General features: G+C 45.8%; 1 protein-coding gene across 1 annotated transcript; it reads right to left on the reverse strand.

Annotated features, from left to right (window-relative positions):
• Positions 1-166: 166 nt before the first annotated feature.
• map3k10 (mitogen-activated protein kinase kinase kinase 10) lies at positions 167-27,505 on the reverse strand. Its single transcript, XM_084019652.1, has 11 exons — positions 24,554-27,505; positions 9,283-9,463; positions 8,603-8,751; positions 6,739-6,914; positions 6,168-6,414; positions 5,928-6,050; positions 5,698-5,836; positions 5,433-5,545; positions 5,048-5,346; positions 3,858-4,389; positions 167-2,295 (listed from the first exon to the last, which is right to left on the reverse strand). Exons 1-11 carry the CDS (start codon positions 25,554-25,556, stop codon positions 1,886-1,888), a joined length of 3,372 nt encoding a protein of 1,123 aa, XP_083875778.1. The 5' UTR covers positions 25,557-27,505; the 3' UTR covers positions 167-1,885.
• Between the last annotated feature and the right edge of the window lie 432 nt (positions 27,506-27,937).

The following is a 27,937-nucleotide window of genomic DNA, read 5'->3' on the forward strand; positions in this document are numbered from 1 at the left end:
ATCTCATGACTCTTATTGCGACCCGTGGCGGGGTCCGACCCTCGAACCCACCACTGGACTAAACTACTGTATAAAGAGTGGTTATACTAAATGTTATATGATCTTTTATATAATGAATAGAATAAAAACATAGATGTATCACTGACACTGAAGCTTCTTTCTTTCTTTGTTTTATTTGTCTCTCATTCATCACGTTTCACACTTATTCCTCTTTGAACCCAGAAATGTCACAGGTTGAGACTGGAGACAACAAGGACCTTCTTGTAAGCAGTTTCCTTGTTTTTTTCCTTGGTTTTTCCTGTTATATTAACAAATATATACAGATATCCCAGGAAGAGCATCGTAATAACATTAAACCTTTCCAAGAATAACAATAAATTTAATAAATACTCAGTGTTCTTAACCACATGGGGAGAATGAGTTTGGGCTCACTCTTTTACCGACGGGATTGTCATCATCCCATACAAATAATAACACATACGTACGCATATTCACACTCACACACTCACACACACACACGCACCTAGAGAATTTGCACTGTCAAGAAAATGCCTGCAGCCAGGACAAACTTTTTCGACCGCTGTGCGAAAACAACTCCGCAGATAAAAGTTGATTTGTGAGCCGAGTGGAGTCCACCGGTCCACAGAGAGGACCACAACGAGAATCGTTTAGTGCCACTGACGTTGAAGACAGCCTGTCAGAAAATATGAAGCTTCCCAACGGCCCAACATGAGGTCGATGTTGAAATCAGGTTGCATTTCCCCCTCAGTGTTTTCTTACTTTGTGTCCATTTCCGGTGGCATGAGTGGGATCCATACAGAGAGCTACTGACTGCTAGTGAGGAATGTAGAACGTGTAAAAGACAGACGGATGAGATCTTATTTTGAAGAAGTGCCGCACGTGTCATACAGCGAACCATTCACACGTAAAACAACATGCACTGAAAAAACACACCGAAAAAAGAACTCATTTTGTTTTTCCACACATGTACAGTAATATATACACATTCATACAAAGAGAAACACACGTTGGTCTGCCAAACCAATAGAAAAACATTTTGTGGGTGGGATGGGGCAAGCACTGAGAAAATAAACTTTTGTTTTTTTTTACTGTACAAGACTGAGGATACAACCAGTCCACCAGTGCTGTGAGGAAAAAAAACGTATTTTTCCCATCTTGGCCATGGAGGGGAGACAACAATGACCCCCATGCAGAGAGATGACACGTGAGGATGAAGGCGGAGTTTACGGGACATCATGTTTGTGCGCTGGCAGAACAAACGGCGTGCAAAATAAGAACAAAGACACTCTCTATTAAGAATTTTAAACAGTTTGACTCCTGTTTTTGTGAGTGAAGCACTCCTGAAACGACGAATGCTGAGGTGAATTGTGAATGAACATTTTTTTTCCCTTTGGAGTGAGAGATGCAGGCAGAAAGTGGGCAGCTATAACACGGACAAGCGGAAGCACGGGCAGATGAGTCGGAATGAACGGTTAGATAAGTCAAAAACGTGTGTGTGTCCTTGTCGTAGAGCTAAGAAGCATGGAGAGATGGCTTCCAAGGAAGGAGAGAAGTGTTGGGTAAGGTAGGTGGGTGAGCACACTACAAGGCTTTTAAAAGGCCTGTCAGGCCCTCCGTATCGTGCAGGTCAGAGAGCACTATCAGGGAAAGGCTTGCTGTAAGGGTTTACACCTTATTAGACACTAAAAGGACACGTGAGAGGAATGGCTTCCAGTAAGTGCCTAAAACATGACAATTAGTGGTTGTTTTTGCTGACTTCAGTGAGTGCACTGCGCTCGGCTCAGACTTCAGTAGGCATTCACCCTAAACTCTAATGTCCTGGGACAGGGTCCAACGCAGAAATGTAGACTTGGCTGTTTTCCCACTACGAGTACTGCTGTCCACACAGAGAGGCACGCTTCCGCTGTCCACACAGGGGGACAGTTTGGTCCGAACTCTGGCCTTCCACGTCCATGTCCATCAGGTTTGGTCGCGTGGTGCTGGTGCTGCTGTCCCTGCTGTCCCCCGAGCCGAGGGGGCTGTCGCAGCTGCTGCCCGGCGACGAGCTGAGGGTCCGGGAGAGAGAGCCCAGCTTCCACGGGTCGGCTCTCATCCTGGCTGGGGTGGGCCTTGGCCGGGGGGCAAACTCCAGCGTCTTGGGTCTCTCCAGGGGGCTGATGAGGCAGAGAGGAACCTGGTCAGGGATCGGTGGAGCGGGCGCTTTACGCCGTTGGGGGACCGGGAAAATGATGGAGGGTTCAGGGAGGCGGGGGACGTCCAGGGTGTCCTGTGTACCTAAGACAAGAAGAATTACAAAAAACATGCTTCAATGTCACAAATATATCCAATATTATGAGTCAAGCTCCTCTAATGTGAGACATGAATGAAAGTAAACTTTTTGTGGGGTTTTGGGCTGTTTTTGTGACATTTTGCGACTCTACATCAGATCATAATTCATCAGAGGATATGTCAGTGTTTGGACAGATGTTAGCTCAAATCTCTGTCTATGAAAAACCATAGGAATATGGGTTTGTCCTAAATTAAATGCAGGTATTGTCTTTTTTTGTCTTTTTTTAATTTTATTTAAACATAAGATCATACAGTGTCTCGCAGAGGATGAACAATCATAATGACAAAAAAAAAAAAAAAAACATAACAACACGAAGACAGGCAAAACCATACAAATAACACACAGAAAGACTAGGGGGGATTAAGTGGAAGTAATTAAGTATTCTAAACAAAAACTTTAAAATAAAAACACCAAGCATCTTAAATTTACAGGCTGGAGCGTAGACATTAAGGTACAAATCCAAGGCCATCACTCAAAATAACAACAACCTAGAAAATTCTGCACTTATCTTATTTGCAATTTTGCTGCAACGCATTTTCTTGAGTGATTTAAAAAACAACTTAAAATCATTTAGAAACCAATCAAAGGAGGGTTCAGTAGTACGCCATTTACAACAGTGTATATGATATTTGCCGAAAAGCAAAACAATATTAACCAAGTCAGAAACAGAAGCAATCAGATTAGGTATTGTGAGTCGAATATTGTAATTTAAGTGGCTGCTAGCATTTAATTGGCTGAAAGCTCTCTTACTTCCTGTCTGTCAGACACAGAAAAGGCGCATGCGCAGTAAGCAGCTGTCAACGGTAAGTTATCAGGGCTGATCTCTCTCTCGCCTTAAAACACGTCATTTTGTCCCCGCCAACACGTGTTATTCTAGATATTAATGCCAAAAGCGAGGAGACGTAAGAAGCTTAATTAGTAGGCTAGTAACGTTAGTTGGCTAAACTAATAACTAGCCTGAATCCGCGTTTATTTAAAAATAAAAAGGCTGCTAGTTACGTCACCAGCTATTCCACTGTATAATAATGTCAAGTGATATCAAACGTTATCATGTTAGTTAGCGTTAGCTTAGCAAGCTAATTCTAGCTTCGGTCGTGTTTTGGCTAGCAGTAAGGTAAACAAAAACACGTAAACAGAACAAGTTGCTTCCATAAGATCCCATTCACAGTTTTAAAATGTCCCTCAACATTAAACTGGACCCTAACTTTAGCCAACATGAAACCATATGTATCATAATATGATAAATATGATTTAAATCCACACAGGAGCTGCGTGGAGATGTTTCTGGCAGGTTGGAGACCAAACCTAGGCGCTTGGTTTAAGGTAGTCCTCAACAGCAATACCACATGACTATATTTAATTGGGTCCCGTTAAAGAAATAATCCCTTTTAAATAAAAAAGAATCAGTCAAATATCTCAACAAACATTGGATGAACTGTCATCAAACTTGAGTTTTAATGTTCCTGCAGCTTTGTAAAAGACACGCTGTCCATCATTTGGCCCTTACCTTTCTTCGTGATGTGTGGTGCCCCCGGCGGAGGAGGCATGGGCATGCTTCCATCTGACGGCGTCCTGCGGTGACCCAGAGTCTGAGCTCTGGGTCGTATCGCCCCGTCCGAAGGGGTCCGTCTGTGTCCTCTGTTCAGGGCCATCGCTGCAGACACGTGGGTGGGCGTGAGCGACTGGTTGGGCTCCTTCTTGAAGCTCTCCGCCCGCAGATCCAAGAGCGGGTTGAGGGCAGGAGCTGGCGTGGCCGCCGGTGTTTTGACCCCCGTCATCGGGGTCAGGGGGTAGTCGTCCGGGTCGGAGGGAAGGAGGGACTTGGTGGAGTTGCAGTCAGACAGAGAGGACAAAGAGAGGAGTGTAACAGAGGGAGATGGGTCCAGGCAGGGCAGCGTGGAGTCGTGATGTCTGGAGAGGGACAGGGAGAGGTTTCGGCTGGGAGGAGATGTGCTGCGACGGAAACGTCCCGTCCGCTGGAAGAGACCCTCCTTTTTCTTACGCTGCTCCTCTCTGAGGTCCTGCTCATCCTGGACCACCTGACGATGACGACAACAACAGGTCACGTCAACAAGCTGTCGCACAGCTGAGCACTGAACACAACCTGAACAGCTGTGTTTAAAGAGATGTTATATTATTTAGTTGATAATCACGTCCTCCTTATTAAAGCACTTGCAGCAAAGGATTAGTTCATCCAAATCATCAGTGAGGAACCTCGCTTGCTTCGATAACAGACGGAAATCCTCAAAACACAGAATCAATTAGGTGCTAGAGACCGTCCACGCAGACCGCGGCGCATGCCGACTCGACAGTATCGCACTCTGAATTTGGCAGCTTATTTGCCCTGTTTTATCTCGTGCCAAAAGTGATCTATTAGTTTAGGATGAGGAGACTCTACAGTCATAAAAACAACACCTGCTCTGTGACATGGTGCTTTATCCTGTTATTTATCTGAGAAAAGGTCGACTGTTTAAACAGGGCAGGAATGTGACCATGAATGTATTGTATTTCACAATCATTTACAATTTAATTATCCTAAACGGGGATATTTTGTTTGTGACCCAATTAAAACAATAAACCTCACATATTAGGAGTAAGGTACTTTCATGAATTTACTGTCTCACTGCTGTTTCTTCTGTTGAGATTTTGAAAATGACAAAATGTTTAACACTTTCTGTTCTCTCTGTCTTTTCTCACCTGTAGTTTTCCCAGCTGCAGCAGGTCTTGTCCAAAAGCAACAGACGCCAGCAGAGAGGCACAACCCAACAGCAGCATATCACTCTTCTTCCTCTGGCTGCAGCGGCGGAGCGAGTCCTGGGTGCTCACGCCCGCCAGGCCCCCGCCAGGCCCCTGACCGGAGCTCGTACTACCACCGGTAGGCAACGCGTTGTGTCCCAGGCTGCCCCACAGGGACCCCGAGTCCTCCACAGCCCCGTTACTGCTGGTCTCTGAGGGCAGTCGGGACCCCGGTGACTCCTCAAACTCACAGCACTCCTCTATTTAAGAGAGGAAAAAGGGGACATTTAAAAAAATGATGATACATTTTTGTCACTAACATGCAATGAAAAGTAAAGTCTCTCACCCATTTCGTTGAGGCTGGAGAAGCCGGCGGTCATGGGTGCATGTTTGGGGGACTTTCCCAGGTTTGGTGCACTGGACGACCAAACTTTGCATCCTTCACCCAGTGACTTCAGCCTGCAAACAGAAAACATGTATCAAAAGGGTTGCCAACTCCTGGTCTCCCAACCCATTGGTTAGATTCTGCACATAACCATAATTTATCGACGTCATCATGTAAAACCATTTTTGCTATCATTGTCCGGTATGTAAACAAACTGCACGCGTACTTTTCCTCCCCGCCGACTCTCTCTTTCTGGAGGGTGGAGCTCGGTCCCCAGGTGCGTCCTTTCTTCTTGCTGGTCGACAGGTCCTCCTTCTTGCACACGGCACTGCGACCCCACGTCTTGCTGCCATCGCTCGGTGTTACTGAGGGACAGTCGGATAACATTACACTCCAACCCTGCGTTCATCTCCTCCCACACGCCATGCTGCCTGACTTAGGGGTGTTCGCACTCACATCTGATGGCTCTCAGTCGGGGTATGACCCCCGGGCTGGCAGGCGGCGTGGTGCTCTCGCTCCCATGAGGCTTCCTCTTGTCCACGCTGGGAGACGCCTGAACCGTGATCTTATGCTCAAAGCCTACGGGAGAGCGAGAAGAGAGACATTTTGGAAAAAACACCATCACTTTACTGCACTCGACTCAACAGATGAATAAAAATAAAATGCAATATGCATGTAGTTCACGCTTTCACCCACCAGAGGGCAGACTGATGCAGTTGCTGTCTCGACCCAGCTTCAGTAATCTGCTCTTCTTGAAGTGTCCTTTTCTTTTCTTCACGCTGGGTTTCTCCTGGTACATCTGGTGGATGATGATGTTCAGCTCTCGCTCCACGATGTCGATCTCCCTCTCCGCCAGCTCCTGCTCTCTCCTCTTCAGCTGCTCCTCCTGCTCCCTCTGCTCCTCGGCTGCGCGAGCCAGCGCCTCCTCCCAAGACCTCAGCTCCTGAACAGAGGAAGGGTTATGGGAGGAAAGGTAGAGGGGAGAGGAGAGGAAGGCATTGTTAGCACAGAAACACCTCCTCTAACAGTTCTGTTGGCAATAGGCTTGTTGCTAAGATTGTCATTTATAGAAACACCTCAAACAGATATAACGCTCAGATGGAGATGTGGTGAGATTCTTCCCATCCTCAATATGAAATGTGACACCTCACAACTACATTTTTTTTCTCTGTTGCTTAAAGTTTATTATCTACATATACAATATTCAGCTCATAATTAATTCACCTCTGATAAGATGTGACTGGATGTGTGTTGTCAGGTGTCTCACCTTCTCTTTGGCCCTGAGCTCGTCAAACATCTGCTGGATCTCCAGCCTCCAGTCTTCTTGCAAAGAGTGAAAGGACTCCAGAGGCATCTGAAACATGGCCGACTGTTCGATGGCCTGCAGTCGCTTCAGGATGCTGGTGAAGAAGGGCCTGCTGCGGGGGTTCGGGCTCCAGCACTCTGCCGGGATCAGAGAGGTTAGTGTCATGCATGCGTTTACAGCCCTGATCAGATGTAGTAGGGGTTATATAATGTTGGATATGATCTTAATTTAGCAGTAATGCTATATTTAATCTCCGTAGCAACAACAGTTGTCCATCTTTCTGATTCCCCGTCCAACATGAAGCACTCGGCACCATAAATGTTCTGATAAAAACATAAACCTTTAAAAAATGGCCTCAAATATATAGTATAATTTTTCACAAAAGCTCTTTTCCTAAAACAGCTGAACAAGGGCTGAGCTTTATGAAATGGTACTCAAACAGGAGTCAATTTGTTGGGGACTATTTTCACATGTGAATTACATTCAGTGCTTGAATGAGTATACAGCAGCGGGACGCTGTTTGTGAGAAAATATAAAAATAAACTCCGGCGCTCACATTCGTGTTAATGAAGGAAGATATCAGTCGCTGCAACAATGAAGGAATAAGATATATTTGCTTTTGGCTTCACACACGATATCTGATACTTTTCATGATATTTATAAAGAATTGGAAAAACATAGAATATCCCCAGACTTTTCCCTTCATCGACCATGAATATTTGGTCTGGGTATAATTCTCCTTGTTTTCATATCTGGCACCGACAGAAGTGGAAGAGGGCAAGATGGGAGAGCAGATGGCACCCATCATGAGCCAAACCCTGACTGACAGTGTTGCAGAAACATGGTGCACACCTCCAGTGATCAGGACGGACTCTTCAACACTAAACCACACACAACAATCTACTAAAAGACACAATTCATGTTAAGGAAAGCAAGAAACCCCAAGTAAAGTGTTATTTCACAGCTGTTTCACAGGTAACATTTATTTAATATCTTTATTAGCATAAAGAGCATGTGGATATGAAAGAGATGAAAGTGAGATGATGACGGCGGTAAACAGCGTAGGGATGACAAGGGAGAGATTAACTGATGAACAAGGGTAAGAGGAAGTGGCGTGAGAGGGGAAATGAGGAGGAAAAGAGCTTTAGGAGCAGAATGGGAGGGGAAGTGAGCTGACGGTTTAGGAAACCTCTTCTTAAAACCTGGCCCGCGGCTTAGCCATCCGCATTAAAAAAGTAATGCTTGGCTAGCTTGAGTAGCACATTAAGGCAGTTTGGATATGAGGCAGGTGTGTGTTTAAACGGCAAACACCTGAACTGTGAAACAAGAGCTGGTTAATACTCTACGCTGCTGACAGTTGCTGCCTGGATTATTTGCAAGGTGAAAAGGAGAAATCCGGCCCAGGGGAGGTCAGACCTGGGGCCGCTTGAAGACGTATAAAAAGCAACTCGGCGAAACAGTTCAGACGGTCTTCATCCATTTGAACTGTTCTTGTTCATCTCAGCTCCCAGATGTCGAATAAAAACGACCTCAAAGATTCAAGGAAGTTTACACTGCTTTAAAGTCGGTGGCTGTGGAAACCCGTGGGCTCTTTTTCAAAGGTTGCTGTCGCATCAGTGACATGTTTAAGGTCATATTTGATGACTGGTGTACAGAACAATCCCAAAGATAAAGGACTCCTGAAAGTGTATTTGTCAACCATGAATGAACAGGACGAGTGAGACGAGTAGGAGGAAGTCGTGTTAATCACATTTCATGTCATGGAGCAGAAATATTAACTCTGTATTGTTGGGTTTGATAATCGAACGGCCGGGCGGCTGCTTACCTCCCAGCAGTTGAGCGAAAGGTTCAGGGCACGTCGACGGGATGGGAAGTGTTAGCTTATTCATGGCGACGCCGTAAGCGACCGCCAGTGCGTCTATTTCTCGGTAGGGAACCTCGCCGGTCAGCAGCTCCCACAGCAACACGCCGAAACTGGGACCAGAGACAAATATAACATGTGAGGTAAATTTGTGATTTTATGGTGAAAAAAAACATAAAACAGTAAAAAGCTGACTACACATTAATGCATCAGTAATCCAATAATATAATGTATACTGGGAATAGAATAGGTGCATTTTTTTCTGAATCGTGAGTATTTCACTTTTGACATGTTTAGTACAGTTTACTCATTATGCTGAGGTACTTTCACTTCAGTGAAATGATCAATGCAGGACTTGTAAGGGAATATTTTTTAGATTTTTTATATTTCCTCAATCACTGATGCATACATAAAATTACAAAAAACAAACAAACCATGATAAATATTTATGTATAATCTGACTTTACTGGACTGAAAATAAGGAAATATGAACCTCTGGAGTGCCCTGACGAATAATTCATAAATGATGAATATTCTTTGTAATACTAAAACATCTTGAGTTCACATTGAGATGCTTGGGTCAGCCCAACTGAGGACATCCGTCCTAACATCAGTGGAAGAAGGAGAGACACGGAGGCGAGTACCTCCACACGTCGCTGCTCTTGGAGAAGAGGGACAGCTTGATGACCTCCGGGGCCATCCAGGCGTAAGTCCCCGCTGCACTCATCTTGGTGGTCTGGTGCCACTCTCTGGCCAGACCGAAGTCTGTGATCTTCAGGGTTCTCCCGCCCAGGTCTTCCCGCTCCGCCGGCTCCAGGATGAGGACTGAGGAGGACAGAAAGAAGGAGCAGAGATTTGTGTTAAAAGATTACAGCGTCGTAGACACAGTCCATAGCGGACAGGAAGGTACGAAGAAAAAATGTATTTCAAATATATAAACGCTCTCTGACAAGAAGGCAAACTACAAAGATGGCAAGTCAGGAATGATTCAGTTCAGTTTAATATATAACTTTTTCGTTATTTGTTCAAAAACTAGGTATTGAAAATGTTTTTAATCGTGTTTACAGTACAGGTGTGGCTGGACAGGTTCCTACTGGAGGGCCCAGCTGGTCCAGCAGTCTTGGTCTTAGTCTTAGTCTCAGTCCGTGTCGAGTGTACATGTCCGATACAGCGACATGTTACTTTAATGCATACAACATCCTTGTTAACGATCACATATAACCTCATCTCTCTCTCGTCTTTTCTCTCTCTTCCATGAACGACTTCCTCCTTCGTTTCCGTGTGAGGGCTGGCTATGGAAATATTTGGAGTGTACACAGTTCACAGGCCTGGGAGGCAGGTGGGGGTGCTCTCTCTCTCTCTCTCTCTCTCTCTCTCTCTCTCTCTCTCTCTCTCTCTCTCTCTCTCTCTCTCTCTCTCTCTCTCTCTCTCTCTCTCTCTAACTTATCTACAGGCATATGCAAAGGGTGGTGGAGAGAGACTATACACGCACACACACACACACAGTGGTGTCTTTGTTTACACACACATGCACTCCTGCACACACACACACACACTCAAACCTTCCCCGTGATAAAGGTGTGCCTCTGTGCTCTGCTCTGTCCACAAGCTCTCGCTAGGAGACCAGTTTCAGTGATAAAGAATTGATCTCAGGCCAGTCTGCACATATCTCTATAGAGGAACAGAAAAGCAATCGGCATCAATTTTAAGCAAAAGCAACTAATCTTAACTGAGTCCATCTTCTCAAATGTGAATGTTTATTACATATTTCATTCGTCCTAAAGAAAACAGGAACATATTGTATCTCATTGAACTTGTCAGCATCACTACTAAGGGGTAACTTTTCATTATTTTCTGGCAGGTCAGGCAAGAGAGATAATCCATAACTAAATTATTCATTTGTTGCAGTCCCACTTTCTTATAATGTTGGCCTTAATGGGTTTAATCTAGAAAAAATGATAATATCTTATAAGGTGGTCATATTTTTGGTATGTAAATGTGCAAATGTAATCTAATCAACTTATCAATGTAGCATCTTTTAAAATGTAAAGAACATCGCATGAAATGGGAATACTAAAGTGTTAAAGTTTTCTATTCTGATAGTGTCGTCTCGGGTGAGGGACAGCTGTCTCCTCAGGGCTCTCTCTCTCTCTCTCTCTCTCTCTCTCTCTCCTCTCTCTCTCTCTCTCTCTCTCTCTCTCTCTCTCTCTCTCTCTGGAGAACAAAAGATGGAGTCCAGACAGAATCCGAGAGAACGATGTGTTTGCATGTTTAGTTGGGTGTGTCTGCCTTCCCGGGTTGTTTTGTGTGTATGAATATGGAGCACATCCATACGTGACGGTGGAGGTCAGGGTGATAAAACCTGAATGGAGGCCTGTTTCCAGAAACTGAAACGTGTGAGCGACGCAGCACTTCCACCTGCTCTCCTCCTGATTTAATTATAACATCATCGTGTTACTTTCACACCTCCAGAACCTCCTGCGCATGCTCGTCCATTCATCCTGCCACATCCAAAGACCTACATGTTTGTATATTCGGCTGGCAGCACACAAACCTAAAGTGCAGCGATACACAAACACCCGCATCGCAGCACATTTTATCACACTGAGGGGAGAGGGGAAAAAAGTCCTCAAGGATAGTGTGGCTTTTACACAACGCCATGCTGCCGGAAATGTTATCTTAAAATAGAGTTAAGCGCACGAATGAGATGAAAGCAGGGGATGTGGCTGACAAACTCCCTGGTTACAACAAGGTCTTCCATAGCAACAAGCATGATGGGAAATGCAAACAGGCCTGGATGTGTCATTGATTCATCGCACAATAATATGTAAATGTTACTATTATGCTAATCAACAACAACAACTACACTGGTCATTATTGCCATGATGCCAAATGACGAGCGTTCACTGTTTGAGATCAAGCATTCAGTAGATGACCCCTTGCTTTCTACATGCAGAGTGTTTGTTTTCTGTGCAAAGCTGATATCAATCAGACATAATCAATCAGACCTATCGGTGACCTGTGTTGTGTTGCGGCCGTGCTAGCAGCTCTGTGAGGCACTGATGAAAACCAAACAGTCAGAGGGATAACAAATGTTTGTTTAGTGCTAGTAAAACTGTAATAGCAGTAATGCTCATATTTATAATGTTCACGATGCACAACATCCTAATTAGCTGCTTATTAACACTCAACTGGAGTCATTTCAAGAAAGTCATTAATATTGCAGGTATTTGGTCATAAAAAAAACAAAGTGCAGGATGAATGGTTTCATGGTGGGTGGATCGTCACAATGTATCACGAATCATCAGTTGCTGAGATGTTTCACCTCAAACCAAAGTGGTGGACACCGCTTTGCAGAAATCAAATTAAACAACTTTTATTCCAGGATCAATACTATGGGTCTGCGTTCTGGCTCATGATGGGTTACCAGTAAGCCCATTTAAACCCATTAAGGATTAACACACTAACACTGTGGCTGTGCACCACACTAGCCACTGAGTGCAGACTGGGAGAAGGACCACGGCTTCACAGGGAGACTTATACCATCTTGCAGTTCTGTCACAGCTGCCACAGCTTATTGATCAGCTGTCAAAAACACCTGCTGACTGTCAAACTTTCAGCACACAGAAAGAGACGCACTTTTCTGCACCGCGTGATAAAGTGTTGGTTTAACCTTTTGACCTCTTTCCTCCATCCTTGGACCCTGACACCGGCCGAGTCACTGTCCAAACACTGGCGGAGGAGTAGCCGGCGAGGCTTCGACCTGACTAATGATCTCCAGACTGGTTAGTCAGTGCAGTGAGCACAGGTGACACATTAGCCCACTCACATATTGCAACACAGAGGAATGCAATCAAAGATCTTGTGAGTGAAGGTATTTCTGTCAGAGACACTTCAAAGTTTACAACACCATAAACAAACATGTCTGCTCTCAGGTGATTCTGATCTGGAAAGTCCCGGAATAAAGCGGGCGAACCAGGAGACGCAGCGAGGAAACACCACAGGTTTAGGATGGGTTTTTGCTGTTTTTGAAGCCCACAGATGTTTATTTAGTGTATTCTTGTTGTCCTTCATTTGACATTGTAATTAGTGAGTTAAGTGTTGGAGCTTCCCTGATTTATTTAGCCGAACTTTGGCCTGTTCTTGTCTTGTATCAGTATGTCGAGGAGATTTGTCGGGACTCTTATTTTGTCTTTCACTGAGGCGATCCTGTACAGGTGAAACCCACTGTTATCATTTTCACAATTAATCAGTCTAAGAAATATTAAAACAGCTTTGAATTTGACAACTCGAATACCCCTCCCATCAAATATTCAGACCATTGTGTATTCCTGCACTTGATCTGTGACATGAGCCACTCGTGACAGAGACTCAATGAAGACATGAACTATAGATATGGAGAAGATATGAACTGTAGATATGGAGAAGATGTGAACTTCACAAACGTCAATACGACCAAATGTCACTCAGCAGCTCAGTCTTTAGAGTTGCCATGAACAGCGAAGGACACACAAAGCTTGGCTGCTTAACTGTTATTGTTACGTGTTATTTTAGCTCCGTTCAGTCTGCTGTGTCATTAACTTGTTGTTATGGTAACAAGGGCAAAGGTCACAGACCGAGACTATGACGCTGGGAAAGAAGAGAAGAACACCCTCATACCCTCATGACGCTTTGTTTTCCTTTTCCTCTCTCGCTTAGTTTTCAGTTTCACTCCACTGATCTATTACTTATGTTGACCATACTTTAAATTCATTTTAAATGAAGTGGATTCTCTGTTGGGATGACAGCATTTACAAAATACTCAACGGTTAAAGAAGTGTAGCCTTACAGTTATACCAGCTGCCAAGTCAAAATCTTTGATGCTCTGTACTGAAATAAAAACCCAGAACATCCGCTATGAGAGCAGTTAGCAATATTTTTTGCAGACGTTTCCTTCTTCCCTTTCCCTGCATCGGTGACTTTCCCCTCCTCTCTTCCACAGAAACAGGTGTAGCAAGGTGGAACAGCTGTCCTGGAGCCGAGTCAGCGAATCAGGTCCCAAGAAACTTCCCACAGAGGCTCTGATCCCTCCCTCTACCTCTATCCGATGCCTCCCCTGCATGCCTAGTGCTGCTGGTTGTTTAGGCACAACACCACCAGCACCTCAGTGCTGGTCCCATCTGTCTATCGCCGTGGCAAATACAGCAAATTGACTGACATGTCAGCGAGCTGACGGTGCATCAACACAGATGAGATGCAGCCTGTGGGAGGCCGAGCAGCCAGCTCCTCCACCCTGCAGGCCCGCCGTCTCGGTTTCTGTCTGAGCAAAAGATCAAAACCTTGCCAACAAAAAAATTAGCCCCCTTCAACATTTACAACTGTCTCTTCATCTTTGCATCCCCCCTCTACCCCCATCGTCATCCCATCTTTCCCTCCCTCCCTCTGCCCACAGCCCGACTGTCTGCTGTTGCAGCTGTCGCCAGCCTGGCTACCATCACAACACACCGGGGAGAAGAAATGGAAGAAGAGACGCAGGGGAAGCAAAAGAGTGCAGGGAGTCCAAGACTGAGAGGTAGATTGTGTGTACATAAAGTGGGAGGTGGTGGTGGGGGGGTTAAGAAGATGAGGAGGCAAAGCGGGTGGCGGTTTTAAGATGATGGGTGGGGGAGGGGAGATGGAGGATGAGAAGGAAAAGGAAGGAGGCAAGAACGAGACAAAAATGACACGAGGGGAGAGCTGCAGAAATGAGGGCAAGGGAGGAGAATGAAATATGGCGAAGAAGCAGCTGAAAAGGGAAGAAGAGCCGGTTCAGGGGAGAACGAAGAGGCAAGAAATAGAGAAGGCGATGGGGGAGAAAAGGAAGAAGCACTATGAGGAAGACGTTAATAATGAGTGGATGAAAAGATGCACGCTGCTAGAGGTAAAGAGAGATGACTGGAGGGAGAGCTTTTGTCATTTTCCTGGCAGCACATTCCAGATCTCTTTGTATCTCAATAGGTCTCTCCATTTTCATTTGGCTTTCACACATCTCATCTCTCCTCTCAACAGATTTCAAGCAGAGGAACACATACAGTTATCTAACTTACAATATACAGTGGGACAAATTCAAACCCATATGCTAGGTTTACAACTTGAAAACAAGCTTAAAGCTCTGTTTAGATATCTAACATTTGGAAAATGTATCAATACGGTAACTGCTTCCCGAAGACCCAGCAGATAGGACTTTTAGAGCATTTAGAGCATCTCGGCACATAAACAACAATCAATTAAGGCTAAAAACTGTGTGAGACGTGCAGTGAATCCCTGGGTCTCTTCCCGTCCCCCATGCTTTGACACTGAGGCTGCAGCGAGTATGCTCCCATGTCATTGATACCCTGGTTTGGCTCCACTTGTACCACCACAGGCCATCAGGGCTCTAATCCTGAGCCGTGCAGTGGCACAGTTTCACCCTGCAGCCATTCACTTTGTCTCCACACAAACACAGCTGCCAGATTCGTGTGACCAGGCAGCCTCTCTCTCAGAAGAGATCTTTCTCTTGGCTCTTTTTGCATTGTGTGTGTGTGTGTGTGTGTGTGTGTGTGTGTGTGTGTGTGTGTGTGTGCGTGTGTGTGCGTGTGTGTGCACGCAATGAAAAAAGGAAGCACTTACAGTGTGGGAATTTTTGACGAATAGCACAGAGCAATACTGATTTTGTGTGAAACCACTGCAAAATATTGGCTTGCATGTTACTCCAGATTTATTCAATTCAAGACCGAATCTAACGATGTTCAACATGTCGGACGGCAAAACAGGAAGTTTGGGGTGCTTCTCCTCTACTACATTTTAGTAGGGTGCAAGCAAAATAACGAGGACAAACTTGACATGTCTTGAACACTTTGGTGACTTTACGACTAAAAGAGTCTATTCTTATTAAATATAGTGCAAAACATGCACCAACAAACGAATGAACAGCTTAATTCTTGCATATTGAAATCAAGTATCAAGTCCTTGAGGGGCAAGACCAAGTCAAGTCTTAAGTCTTAATCTGATGCATGCCACGTGAAAGAATTCAAAGCATGTACTGTATCTATTAGCAAACAGTATCAGCACTGATAAGTCGGTTGGGATATGATCAAGTAAATTATGCTATTGTAATGCAATATGTAAGAAATTCACAATGAAATGTTCTTAAATACAGTAAATAACTGTTTTTTTGCCCTTGGACATAGATTTGCGTTACTAGGGGTAACAGGAAAATATTGCTAACATTATCAGGAATGCAATAATAATAATTTTTCAATAACAGTTACAGTATAACCATACAGTCTCCAACTAATGACAGTTCATAATTACTGTAATGAACACATCTTAGTCTCTCAGACCCAGGTCCAAGTCATGACTCTAGGCATTGTGTGTGTTAGTGCAACCTAAGTCCATGTCCAAGTCCAGGAATCAACTCAAGTGCACGCATAGAGAACATAAGTGTTAAATAAGATATGATATTAGCATATAGACTCCAAACGTGTGTGTGAGACTGAAGTGTCTCCTACTTGACTCCACTAGAAAAGTGGGTGAAGGACTTTCGGCTCGGGGGACACCCAGCGCCCTCTCTGCTTGGCCCGACCCCCCACTCTCCGTGCCAGGCTGCTGGCAAGCAACAATGACCCTCTAACAGCAGAGTCGACATACAGCAGCCCAGGAGGTGCCAATGAAGTGTGAGTGTGTGACATTACTGTGTTTGTAGCTTTGTCTGGAGAGATGTACAGCCCTGTGTAGTGTCGAGAAACACAAAGTCATAGTGTGCCTCTATTCAGGAGCGTTATTCTGCAGGAAACTCAATTAATCGTAATTAAAAAGAGACACCAATGTATTGTCCTTGTTGCTCTAGCTGAGTGTTTTCCCCTCGGGTTAGATGTCTTTGTCATCTTGACTTTAATTTTAGACGACCTCTCATGCCGTTGTTTCTCAGACCGGCTGCGTCTGACTGAAGAGCTGAGGTGAATTAGAGGCGATGATGAGGAAAGGCACTGCCGGTGGCGTTTAGCGTTGGTGTTTACTGCACTACTGTTTGCCTGCCTCCTGACTCAGAGTCAAAAAATGGATGGGTCTGTTTTGCAGACGGATTTAGAAAACACTAGAAGCTAGAAGATGCCTTCTGTCTGTTTATGCAAATGCTCTGCAATTATATAATGCTTGTGTGTATGTGTCTGTGCTTGTGTTTGAACACAAGCACAGACACATGAACCTTTGTGACAGTGATCACAAGCAGCGAATCAAACCGCAGTACGCATTCTACGCACATCCACATGGTGTGTTTATGACCAGAACTGTTACTCAGCTGCATTATGCAATCGATGATGTTCACCGACGTCCAACAGGAGGATGTGTAAATGTGTGTCAGTAGGCTTGGCAGGTCCACAGTGAGCCTGAGCTGCTGAGCAACAGTGCAGTTAAAGAGAGCGGCGGGGAGTCGTCACCGTTAACTGGCTTCAAATCCATTTTTTATTGAGCAGTGAAGAAAATAATTGTAATGTGTGTGTGTGTGTGTGTGTGTGTGTGTGTGTGTGTGTGTGTGTGTGTGTGTGTGTGTGTGTGTGTGTGTGTGTGTGTGTGGTGTGTGTGTGTAGCCGTCGTGCACCCATTGACCGGGTGTCACTGTAGCTCTCCCTGTGTCTCTCACTCACTGAGACAGACTGAAACTCAGCAGCGTTTCCATCCGACAGCGAGGCGACACAAACATCTGTTGGCAGTGTGGTCGAGTTCACGTGTCGCCAGAGAACTGAAAACAGTCCAAAATCCCGTCTAACAATCCTGATACTGTTCACTGTTTGTGATCAAGTTCTGAGGCTGCTGTCAGCGGGGGAACTCAATATCTCTGGTTTTCTCCGAGCTGTTGCAGCTGTCAGAATAACACAGCGAGTCTCAAATGAAATGTGCGTTGAGAAAGCTGCGGTGGAGATACTGAATCTCAACGTGACAGCATGTCTGGTGTGAATGGAGTGAACAAAATACAACAACAGCTGGGTGTTTTGGGGGCTGCATGGATGAATTAGCTTCTTTGAGGTAGCGTACATCCACACTAGCTTTAAGCTGAAAAGCTTTCACAATGACGATGCTAACATGCTGATGTTTAGCACTAAACACAAAGTAGCCTATGGTAGGTCATTCGTTTTGCAGGTATTTTGGATCAAAGAATTAAACAAGTGAAAACTTTGACCTGATGATGGCGCTATAAGGAATGTAAGGGGATCACCAAAGTCATTAGAGTTCATTCTTGGCGGGTCATGGATATATCTGCACTAAATTCATGAGAAATCCACTTAATAGTTGTTGACTGTTTGGACCAGTAGTCGTGGAGCATCATTTCTGTGGGTCAAAAAGGAAAATTCCTGATTTCTATAAGTTTTTATTGAAACGGTAATATGGTAATACGGTAATATGATCAGTGCAAGATGATTTGTTAAAAATCTACTTCAAGTCAAGTTGTCATTATAAAGAGGTAGTTTCAGTAGTCAGATAATTACCTGCACGTGCCGGTGATCATAGGGTGCAGCTTATAAGTTGTGCCTTTGACTTGAACTTGGTTATTGATTTAATGAGGCCTACAGTACAGACAGACACAGATAGCGGTATATCTACACTCCATCAAGAGCATTAACCTTAATCTGTAGCCAACTGACAGAGAGAAAGAAGAATGGTTTGACCTCCTCTCAAACTGGCCTCGTACTTCTCCCTATCCCTGCCTTCATCTCTCCCTCCCCCATCCATCTCCTTTCCCAAGCGAGCCTCCAGGGGTTTCTCCACAGCCACTGCATTCTTCTACCCATCCTGCCTTGCTTCCATCCATCTCTCCGCTCTGTCGTTCATGGCCTACAGTCGCCCCTCGTTGCCTCGATCTCCCATCCTTCGCCCCCCCCTCCACCACCCCCCTGCAGTGACTCCTGCCATTGTGAGCGCTGCTCTCTCGCTCTGTCTTGGGCTGCTGTGTGAGAATGGGGTCATTGTTGTTCTGTTGCAGCGTATACATGTGTGTGTCTGTGTGTGATAGTAGGAGTGAGTTCTCTGCCCTAGCACTAGCATCTCCTGCTGTCCAACCTCCACACACACACACACACACACACACACACACACACACATTTTAAATATTTATTTATGCCCACATATAAAGAAGTACAAGGGTTCTTGCACAAGGGACATAAACACTGCCAGTGCAGTTGACAATGGAAGACGGTCAGACACAAAACGCCTGGGCAGCTGAACGCAGTTACATACAAAATGACCTACAGGTCAGATAGAAAACAGACATTCACACACACACACACACACACACACACACACACACACACACACACACACACACACACACACACACACACACACAGACAGACAGACCTGCATACTCAACTGCACACGCACCAAGCTTGCAGACATCCCTGGAGAAAGAACTCACTTTTCAAAACCCTTCAATTGTTCCTAAAATGAAAAACAATTACAGATAAGGCAGTAAAGATGGTGAAACTTAAAGGTGCCATATTATACTGTTTTTCCTCAATTCCACACAGCTGTCAGATGTCCAACCACACTGTATTTGATATGCATTGCCCCAAACCCATCCATGGTCCTGAATTTCAGCTGTCTAAGAGGCCGTCCACACGTACCAAAACAAACTTTTTTTCTCCGTTTTTCTCCTTGGCGTCGTTTCAAGAAAATCTGCATCCAGACCAATCCACTGAAAACGACTCAGCGCGCTGTAGTACATATCCCAGGCCTATATGTGGCGCTGTTTCTGCTACAAAAATACACCAAAACAGAGAAGAAGAGACGGAGCATGGGGAAGTAAACACGTTGCTTGACCGGATGTTTGCCGTTGCTATGGCAACACGTGAAAGCTACGGCTACTATCCACCCCACCAACCGATCAATAAACACACATAAGATGACAATTTGGCCCGTATAAACAATAAGCATCAACAGACGTCACCCTAAGGACCCTGATGAGGCGTTGTCACACGTGATGGATTAATTAGAAAACAAAATGCCTACAATCATGGGAAGTTAGCTAGCGGTTGTTTGTTAGCATCGTAAAAAAGTAGCAAATCTGTGACTTTTCTCCCGGAATATCGCCCCCTCTCTCGGCTCCGTTTTTTTTCATACAGTGGCCCTGATTCGCCGTCTTATAGACCAGCAGAATATCTGCTATGAGCACGTAGGCCGCCGTTGTTGTTGTTATGAGACGTTGCGGGGGAAGAAGTCCGGCTCGAGGGTTGAGGAGCGGGGCAACAACGTCATCGTATTCGTTTTTGCCGTCTACATGAAAACAAACACGAAACGGAGAGGTGCCATTTTTTTTTCACCCTGAGAGCTAGTTTCAAAAAAGTGCGTTTTCAGGCAGCGAAAACGCTGGATCCGTGTGGACGGTCGGCCAAAAACACACAAGACTTCTGCGTTTACCCAAAAAAAAAAATTCCGTATGGACGGGGCCTAAAAGTTGCTCAAATGAGCTCTGCTGAGAACCGGCTGTTTCTGTGCCTGCACCTTTAAATGCTAATGAGCTCCGTCTGTCATCGCCTTCTTGGAGAGAGACGGAGACGATGCCGCTTACGCTAGCAGTAGCATGTACCAATGTTTACGTGGATGTATCGCTATGGCTCGCCTATGTGACTCAGGTGAAGTTGCTGGTCCCGTATGGTTGGGACGGATCCTTTTAGAGGGTCAGTGTCGAGGCAAAGCCAGCTTTGTACTGACCCTCGGTACTGAAGCAGTCCGATGTGAAGTGGTTAGCATACACATACAAGCTAACACGAACCGTAGCCAATGAAACGCAACCATTGTCTCTTCTGTTCTTCTGTAGCTGGGACAGAATATAAGCACTAATGTTGATTTGTACAACCAACAACAGAGCAATCTGCGTGTCTAGCTGTGACATTGTGAAACACCGCTATCTCACTGCTGTCTCACCGCAGGACACACCGAACTTCACCTCGGTGATGAACGCCCCCTCTCGGATATCTCCTATCATCAGAGGAGTTCGGCCTATGCAAATGACTCCCTTCATTACGTAACAACAGGAGCTGAATCTGAACAGCCTGTAGGAGCACCATTTTACCAGTGGGGGGACTGCAGAGACCATGCAGGAGTCGCTTGTTCTCCTCATCCTGGGAGTTGACAGGCTCAGGGAGGACCAGTTTATAGGTGTAGAGACCAGAGAAAACCTGTTTTTCATACTATGGGACCTTTATACATTGTTATAAAACAACATTTGAATTGAGTATCAGGTCCGATGTGTTGACTTTGTCCCATCACTTCTCTTGACTCTTTGCTCTAATTCTGTAAAAACGAAAAATAATTTGCTACAGCTAATTACCTGGCCGTTACCATGTGTAAATATTTAGCAAAATTCTGACGAAGATCTCTGAGATAAAAAAGTTGCTCCTTTAAAGTAGCTGGGAGCCATCAGTACAGGATCTCTGGTTGTCTTTAAAAATATTTAGCAATAACAAGTTAAACAAGTTATTTGTAGTTTTAACTCTAAACTAATTTAACTGGCATGCTGGTTTAGAATTTGAGGTGTGTTGTGTTATTTTTGAAAAACAAACGTTATCAGTTTAAGTCAAGTTGCTTGTGGTTGTTGTCACGGTAGCTAATTAGGTAGCCCAAACATTTTTTTTAAATCATTTGTATTTTCTTGTCCATAAGCTAAAGGGCAAACTCAATGAGCAAACAGCACAGCTTCTACTTGACAAGCCTGCTTCCAGACTGGTGGCGTCCATTATTCAGATGATTGTTGACTGTGTAAACATGGCGTCCATTTAAAGCTATAGCGGTGAACAGCAGGTAATGTCTACCGTGTCTGTTGGCCACTGCATGGCCAGTAAAACACCACAGATATACAGCTCATATTCACATTTGTTAAATAGTTGGAGGCATCCTATCTGCATTTCTATCTCATAGTCAAACTATATGACATTTATATGTAAGAGCCGTGACCTGATGCCCTGCGACAGGTGGTCTTACCTTACACTTGATTGTCTTACCTGCGGCTGACTCAGCCTCTATAGAGCTCTATATAAAGTGTCCAAAAACTACCATGACTCAGTGGTAATAAAGCAGCTCAACTCAAGGTCACTTACTCCCCTTTTTCAGGAGCTTTTGACCGTAATCACACAGTACAGTAATACATCAGCAGATGAAGTACGCTCAGTAGCCACGGAGCTGTAGATGTCTCTGATCAGCTCTTGGACTTCTCATCCACGTTGAACAAAAAGTTAAAATAATAGACTTAAATGAGGACTCCGGTAATATCTGTGTATGTTTTTTTAACACATTATTAGTAACCAATTGTTAAGAGTTTTAATTGTCAACTGTGGCCTTGAATCTTCTATAAAAGGAATTCAAATCCACACTTGTTTGAGTGACTTAGTGACCACAGACACTGGCAACAACAGATCATATAATCTGGATCTTTTCATTGTTCCTACTTTAATCCCACGTATCAATCAATGTGGTCAGTTTAACATCTTGCCACAGGACTACAGTTGAAAAGTAGCCTGCTGGCTAACACTGGCACATTTACAGAAATGTCGATCAATGTGCACCGTCCTTTCAATAAATAAATAAATGAGATGGGGCCAATCAGAGAGGACTGGTGCCCTATGCTTGGAGAGACTAGAGGCTGATCCAGGATCAGAGTGACAGGTAAGGCATGACCGGGGGGGGGGGCGTGACCTGCCAACGCACAAACATGCTGTGACATCACTCTAAGGAGGACGCGGTAATCAGATTATCCCCGTTACCACTGTGGGCCGTGACCGACCTACAACACTACAATCCACACTCAAACGTGCACTACAGCACGTCATAAAAAAATATTTAACTCTGCTGGGATAAAATTAGACAAACGCATGTGACTGAGTTAAAAATAAAATGAAAAAAATGCCTGTATTGTTTGTAGAGCTTCAAGCACACGTCGAGCCTCTGAGCAGAGTCACGTTTTGCTTTGATGAAGTCTTCTGACGGAGAACGGTGACTGTGTGTTTGCTGAGTGAAGACGCCCGGCTGATGGAAGGCAGCGGAGAAGCTTCGGGGGCCCTGAGCTGCTCTGTAACCGCAGCGATGCCAAGTGGTCGGCGGTTTGAAGAGGACACCTGAGACCCGCGCACCTGGACAATGAGCTGAGGTGTAACCCTAAACTGGGATGAACCGCTGTTTATCCCCCACGCTCTCATTCTCTTGTTCTTCCCCATCAGCCTCCTCTCTCGCTCCATACATCTCCCCTCTCTCTGGTCCCCAAGCTTCTTTTTCCTTGCACAACCTGATCTAATCCACTCAACTACTCTCCCCATCTTTTCACTCTAACTCTCTCTCACACACTTTCTTTCCAAGCTTCACCCTTCTGGGCATGGCCAGGCTCACGCAAACATCCCCCGGTATACAGGTGTGAGTCACCGTCTAATCACGTACTTAACTGTTAGCACCCACACATTTATGGCCATCATTCAGAGGTGGGGAAAAAAGGGTCCGAGCTCTTACTGAGACATTCCTGCATTTCTTCCGTTGCTGTTTTCACCCAGACAATACTCTAAATTGGGGGACTGACATTTTGCGCGGCAGCTGACGGCGGCTAGCAGCTGTATGACTCAGTGGCACAGAAGCAGCGCCCATGTCACCATGGAAAGGCAGCGTTGTGGTGTTGTTGCCAAGGCTCCGCTGTCCAATACGCATCTGATCCCCCATCATTACTGTTACTGAGCCACACGGGGAGGAGGGGGAGAGGGGAGCAGGGTGTGCACGTTCAGGAGACAGACTCAAGAAGAACGCGTGACGGGTTGAAGATTAGGAAACATTTCGACCGATCAGCAGCGAGTGTGTTTCAGCTACACTTACTTTCTGCATGTCTCCCTCGTTAAAAGGCCTTTAGTCAGCATCCTGCACACCCCACCCATATTTGTACACTCCCTCCCCCATCACTCATGTCATTTGGGATAAACACACACACTCTGACCAGCATGCATACACACACACACACACACACACACACACACACACACACATAAAACGCATTTAGATGCTCGCTCTGTGTTATTTCTTTGATGCACCAACAACTGTAACTGCGTCTTTAAACAGCAAGTAGCACAAAGGACCAAAAATAGCACAGTGAGTTGCAGAGCAGAACTGCTGTCCTTGAGGAGGGGAGGAAAGAGGAGGAGGAGGAGGATGAGGAGCAGGAGGAGGTGCAGAGAGAGATGACAGGAAAAACATGTCAGAAGGAGTCTGGCTCTCCAAGCATCCCTGCTGGGCTCAATTTAAGTTTTCCAGCTCACTGTATGTTAATATTCAACGATAACACTTGATAATCACATTTCTGTATTACAATGAGGCTGAACGTTTTCTACATGTCCACTTATGTGTCCTGATTCCATACTGGACAATCAGAGAAACTAATAGATGTGACAACGTACAGAACAACTAGACTGCAAGCAATGTTTCAATTCAGCAACACATCCTGACTTTTTCAAAGGTTCATTTTTTAAAGGGTTAGACTTTTATATTTCTCATCTGTTCTTCAGTACTGTAAAATGATTGATCTCTGCTGTCTGTGGAAGAGTTTGTCATTTTAAAGACAGAGAACATCGATAGCAGTAAACCCAGGAGGCTTTCTGTGCTGCCTTGTTTGTGTACCTGCTGTTGAGCCTCTCACCTGTGAGTTTGATGAGTCATAGATGAGCCTTAAGTTCATTATTGACCCTGGGAATTATACTGACAAAGAACATCTTGCTAGTGCAAGGTCTACTTAGTGTAAACATGCTGGCGCCACATTTTGGTCATGTGATAACAGGGTTGCAATCTCCATCCATGTATCTATTTAAGGTCACATGATAATGGTTGAAACTTTTCCATTAGCAACTGAGCAAACTCCCATCTACTGATGAAGAGTTCTGACCAGGTTGCAGTACTTACTATTGCTGGACTTGAGGTCTCTGTGGATGATGGGGACGAATGCCTGGTTGTGCAGGTAGTCCATCCCGGTGGCAATCTGGACCGCCCAGTTCACCAGGACCCTCGGGGGAACCTTCTTTCCAGCAAGCGCTCGGTTCAGAGCCCCCCCTCTGGCGAACTCCATCACCAAGCACAGGTTGGGCTCCCGCAGGCAGACCCCACGGAGAGCTATTATGTTGGGGTGCCGGAGCATCCAGAACAGCCTGGCCTCCTGTCGCACGCTCTCTGCTGTGGCACTAATATCCTCATCAGGGTCTTGCCTAGCTGCCTTTACTGCTACTTCTTCTCTTATCCATAATCCTTTGTACACCTTCCCAAACCCACCAGCTCCAATCACCTCCTCCAGGAACAGTTCAGAGAAGTCTATCTCCAAGGGGCATTCGCCCACCCCGCCTGCCACCAGCCCTCCTGCCGTCAGCTGCTGGTAGTTGGCTGCGTCCCCCCTTGTGACATAGTTGCATGGGAAAATACCCACCTTGTCCTGGATCTTGCCCGTCCACCAACCCTCATCCCCAGACACTTTGGAGTCTTTGGACAGAACCTCAAGGAGGTCCCCGCGCCGCAGGGTTAACTCTTCATCGGCTGTGGCCTCGTAGTCGAACACAGCCGTCCAGAAGGCGTTGGGGTTGTTGGCACCACAGCGGTGACCATGGTGGGAGTCTGGGGAGCCGGAGGAGGAAATGGTGGAGGAGTTCCAGCTGCTGCCGTTCTCCACCTGCACTACCGGTGCCGGACACATCGGCGGCGGAGGGGTCATATTTGGGGGCATGGATGAGGAGGAGGTAGTCGATGAGTGGGGCCCTGGCGGGATTAGGCAAGGGGGAGGCGGGGAGCAGCAGCCCCCACAGCTGGTGCAGGCCAGGGGGGCTGCCGTGCTACTCGCTCTGCCGTATGGGTTCATGGCAGCCTGATTGCTGTTTGACGCTGTAGGCCTGCCCTCTGTCAACTCATGCACAAAATCCATACATGGCCCATTGACAGATATGAGGCGTCCTCGACCACCAGTGGGGGGGGAGAGGGGATCAGAGGATCAGAGAGCTGCGACTGCTCTCCCCCATCCCCACATCTTGCTGTTGAAACTGTGCCAAATCCTGTCACCGGTTGCTGTTGTGCTGTTGCTAGGCAGTGTGTCAGTAACATGTATTCCCAAAGGCAAGTTCACTCCAGGACAATGTACATCAGGTCAAACAATGACTCTCAGCAGAGCAGATCCATGAGTGTAACCCCCCCTCCCCGAAACCTAATCGATTGTTTCCACTATTGTGTCTTTTGGAAAGCTTGACAGGAGACGTGAGCATGTGTTTGTCTAAGAAACAGCAGGTGTGTTGAAATATGCCTCCAGCCTGATGAGCTCCGAGTGAATGCTGGTCTCTCAATGGCTGCCTACAATTAATAAAACTATGACATACTTCATAACAATGTCCTACATCACTGTTACTATTGAGCACAGTTCATCTAAACACAAATCTGGGTTCATGATTTAGAGTTTTGAATGGATGATGAACACATAACGTCCCATTGAGGGCTATGCTTTGGCTCTGGAGAATGCAAAGACACTCCGGTGGTAATAAAACACAACTAAATGATCTCCGTGTGGAATCTGCACTATTTAGGCAGCCAATAAAAACAGCAGTCTTTGTTTGGGCTGAGTGAACTCATCGGAGCAAGGGTCCTCATTATTTCTCATCCAGACCGGTTTAGGTGCACCTCCCCCGCCAGCCATCTCATGTTTTCTCTTCTATGCTGCGATTGTAAATATCCGCGGACATTCGCCCTACATCCCGGGCTAAATCCTACATGCACGAGCCGGTTCTACGTCACGAATAACCCTCATCAAAAAGACCCCGTCCATGTGAAGAGAGTCGGGCGGGATTAGAGAAACGAGCCGGCGGCAGGTATTCAATAGCTGCAAAGTGGCACCATGTTCAGCATCCAGCCAAGTCCGAGCACAACAAACCCGCCTCCGTGTCTGCGCAGCGGCCTGGTTCACTCGCCTCTGCTGGACTACATCTGTGATGGTGACGAGTCCTCGCGGAGGAAAGGAACTCTTCGGTTAAGGGCCAGCGTTTGTGTCCTGCTGCGTCGGGAGCACGCATGGCACTGTCGGATCACCGTGCAGTAGTCTCGCAGCGAAGCCTTTAAATGCCCACGACTTCTTCTTCTTCTTCTTCTTCTTCTTCTTCTTCTTCTTCTTCTTCTTCTTCTTCTTCTTCAGGAAACGCAGAAACCATCACAAGGTGGAAAATGTTGTCAACGCGGGTTTGCGTGCAGGCATCGCAGCATGAGTCTACAGTTGGCTGTCTCTGATCCGAGTGACCGAGAGGATGCAGGCGATGAAGGCTCCATGATTCCCTTAGAAATAGATCGGCACCACCATCTTAAAATGACTGTAGCCTAATAAAAATCATCATCATAATGGCAGAATATTCTTTATTTGGCGCGCGTTGTATCCGGTCAACGCCTGCGTGTCGCTGCCCCGCACAGCTGTATTTTAATGCGTAAACAATCCGCGTTTACTGTAACCCAACCTGGACACTGGGCAGCAACATCCGCCAACATCGTCGAATGGGCGTGTGGTTGCATCCGAGTAAAGAGGGACCATCCAGGTCAGTAACCCAATGTGTCGTCCCCTCCTCCGGTCCTGCTGCTCATCCAGCTGCCTCGCGTTCAAAACAGACTCTTCCTCCGGAGAGACGTGAACATCCCCAGCGCCGAGCTGTCAGTCAGTGGGGCCGACTTTCCATCCAAACACACCGGGGCGCAGTCCACATACGTGGGAACAAGTGCTTCTTCTGTCACCGATCTACATCACATAGCGATGGTCGGAGCGCGCAGGCTGCCCGCGCACTTACTCCCATCACGTGTGTGCAGATCTGGGCGCAGCTCACCGGGAAGGGCGGAGAGGAGGACGACAGTCTGTTGGTTGAAACCACACTGGGCTGTGATGCTGGTGAGACTGTGCTGTACTGTGGGTAATGTAGTTCCCGGCGGTATCTCCTGCTGACCTAAATAGCCATTTAGCCTAATAAATAGCAAGGTGATAATCATAAGGGAAAGGACGAGTGTTGCCAGAGATATAGTTCATTTATTCTACCGTGCATTGCCTATTGCATGATCACCAGCCTGCACCTTACTGCAATAATGTAATGCAATGATAGAGTGATTTAATATCACTGGAAAATGTACATGGCCAGAGGTCAAATGTCAGCAAAAGCACATCATAGCTGGCACGAATGTTGCTCAGTTTAACATGTACAGACAAATACCTATGGCAAGCCATTTTAACATTTAATAGCTAGACTGAATATGTATTGCAGATATCTGTAATTCAATTCTTCCTAGTCA

The sequence above is a fragment of the Eutrigla gurnardus genome (assembly GCF_963514095.1).
Source record: "Eutrigla gurnardus genome assembly, chromosome: 10".
Taxonomy (NCBI): Eukaryota; Metazoa; Chordata; class Actinopteri; order Perciformes; family Triglidae; genus Eutrigla; species Eutrigla gurnardus.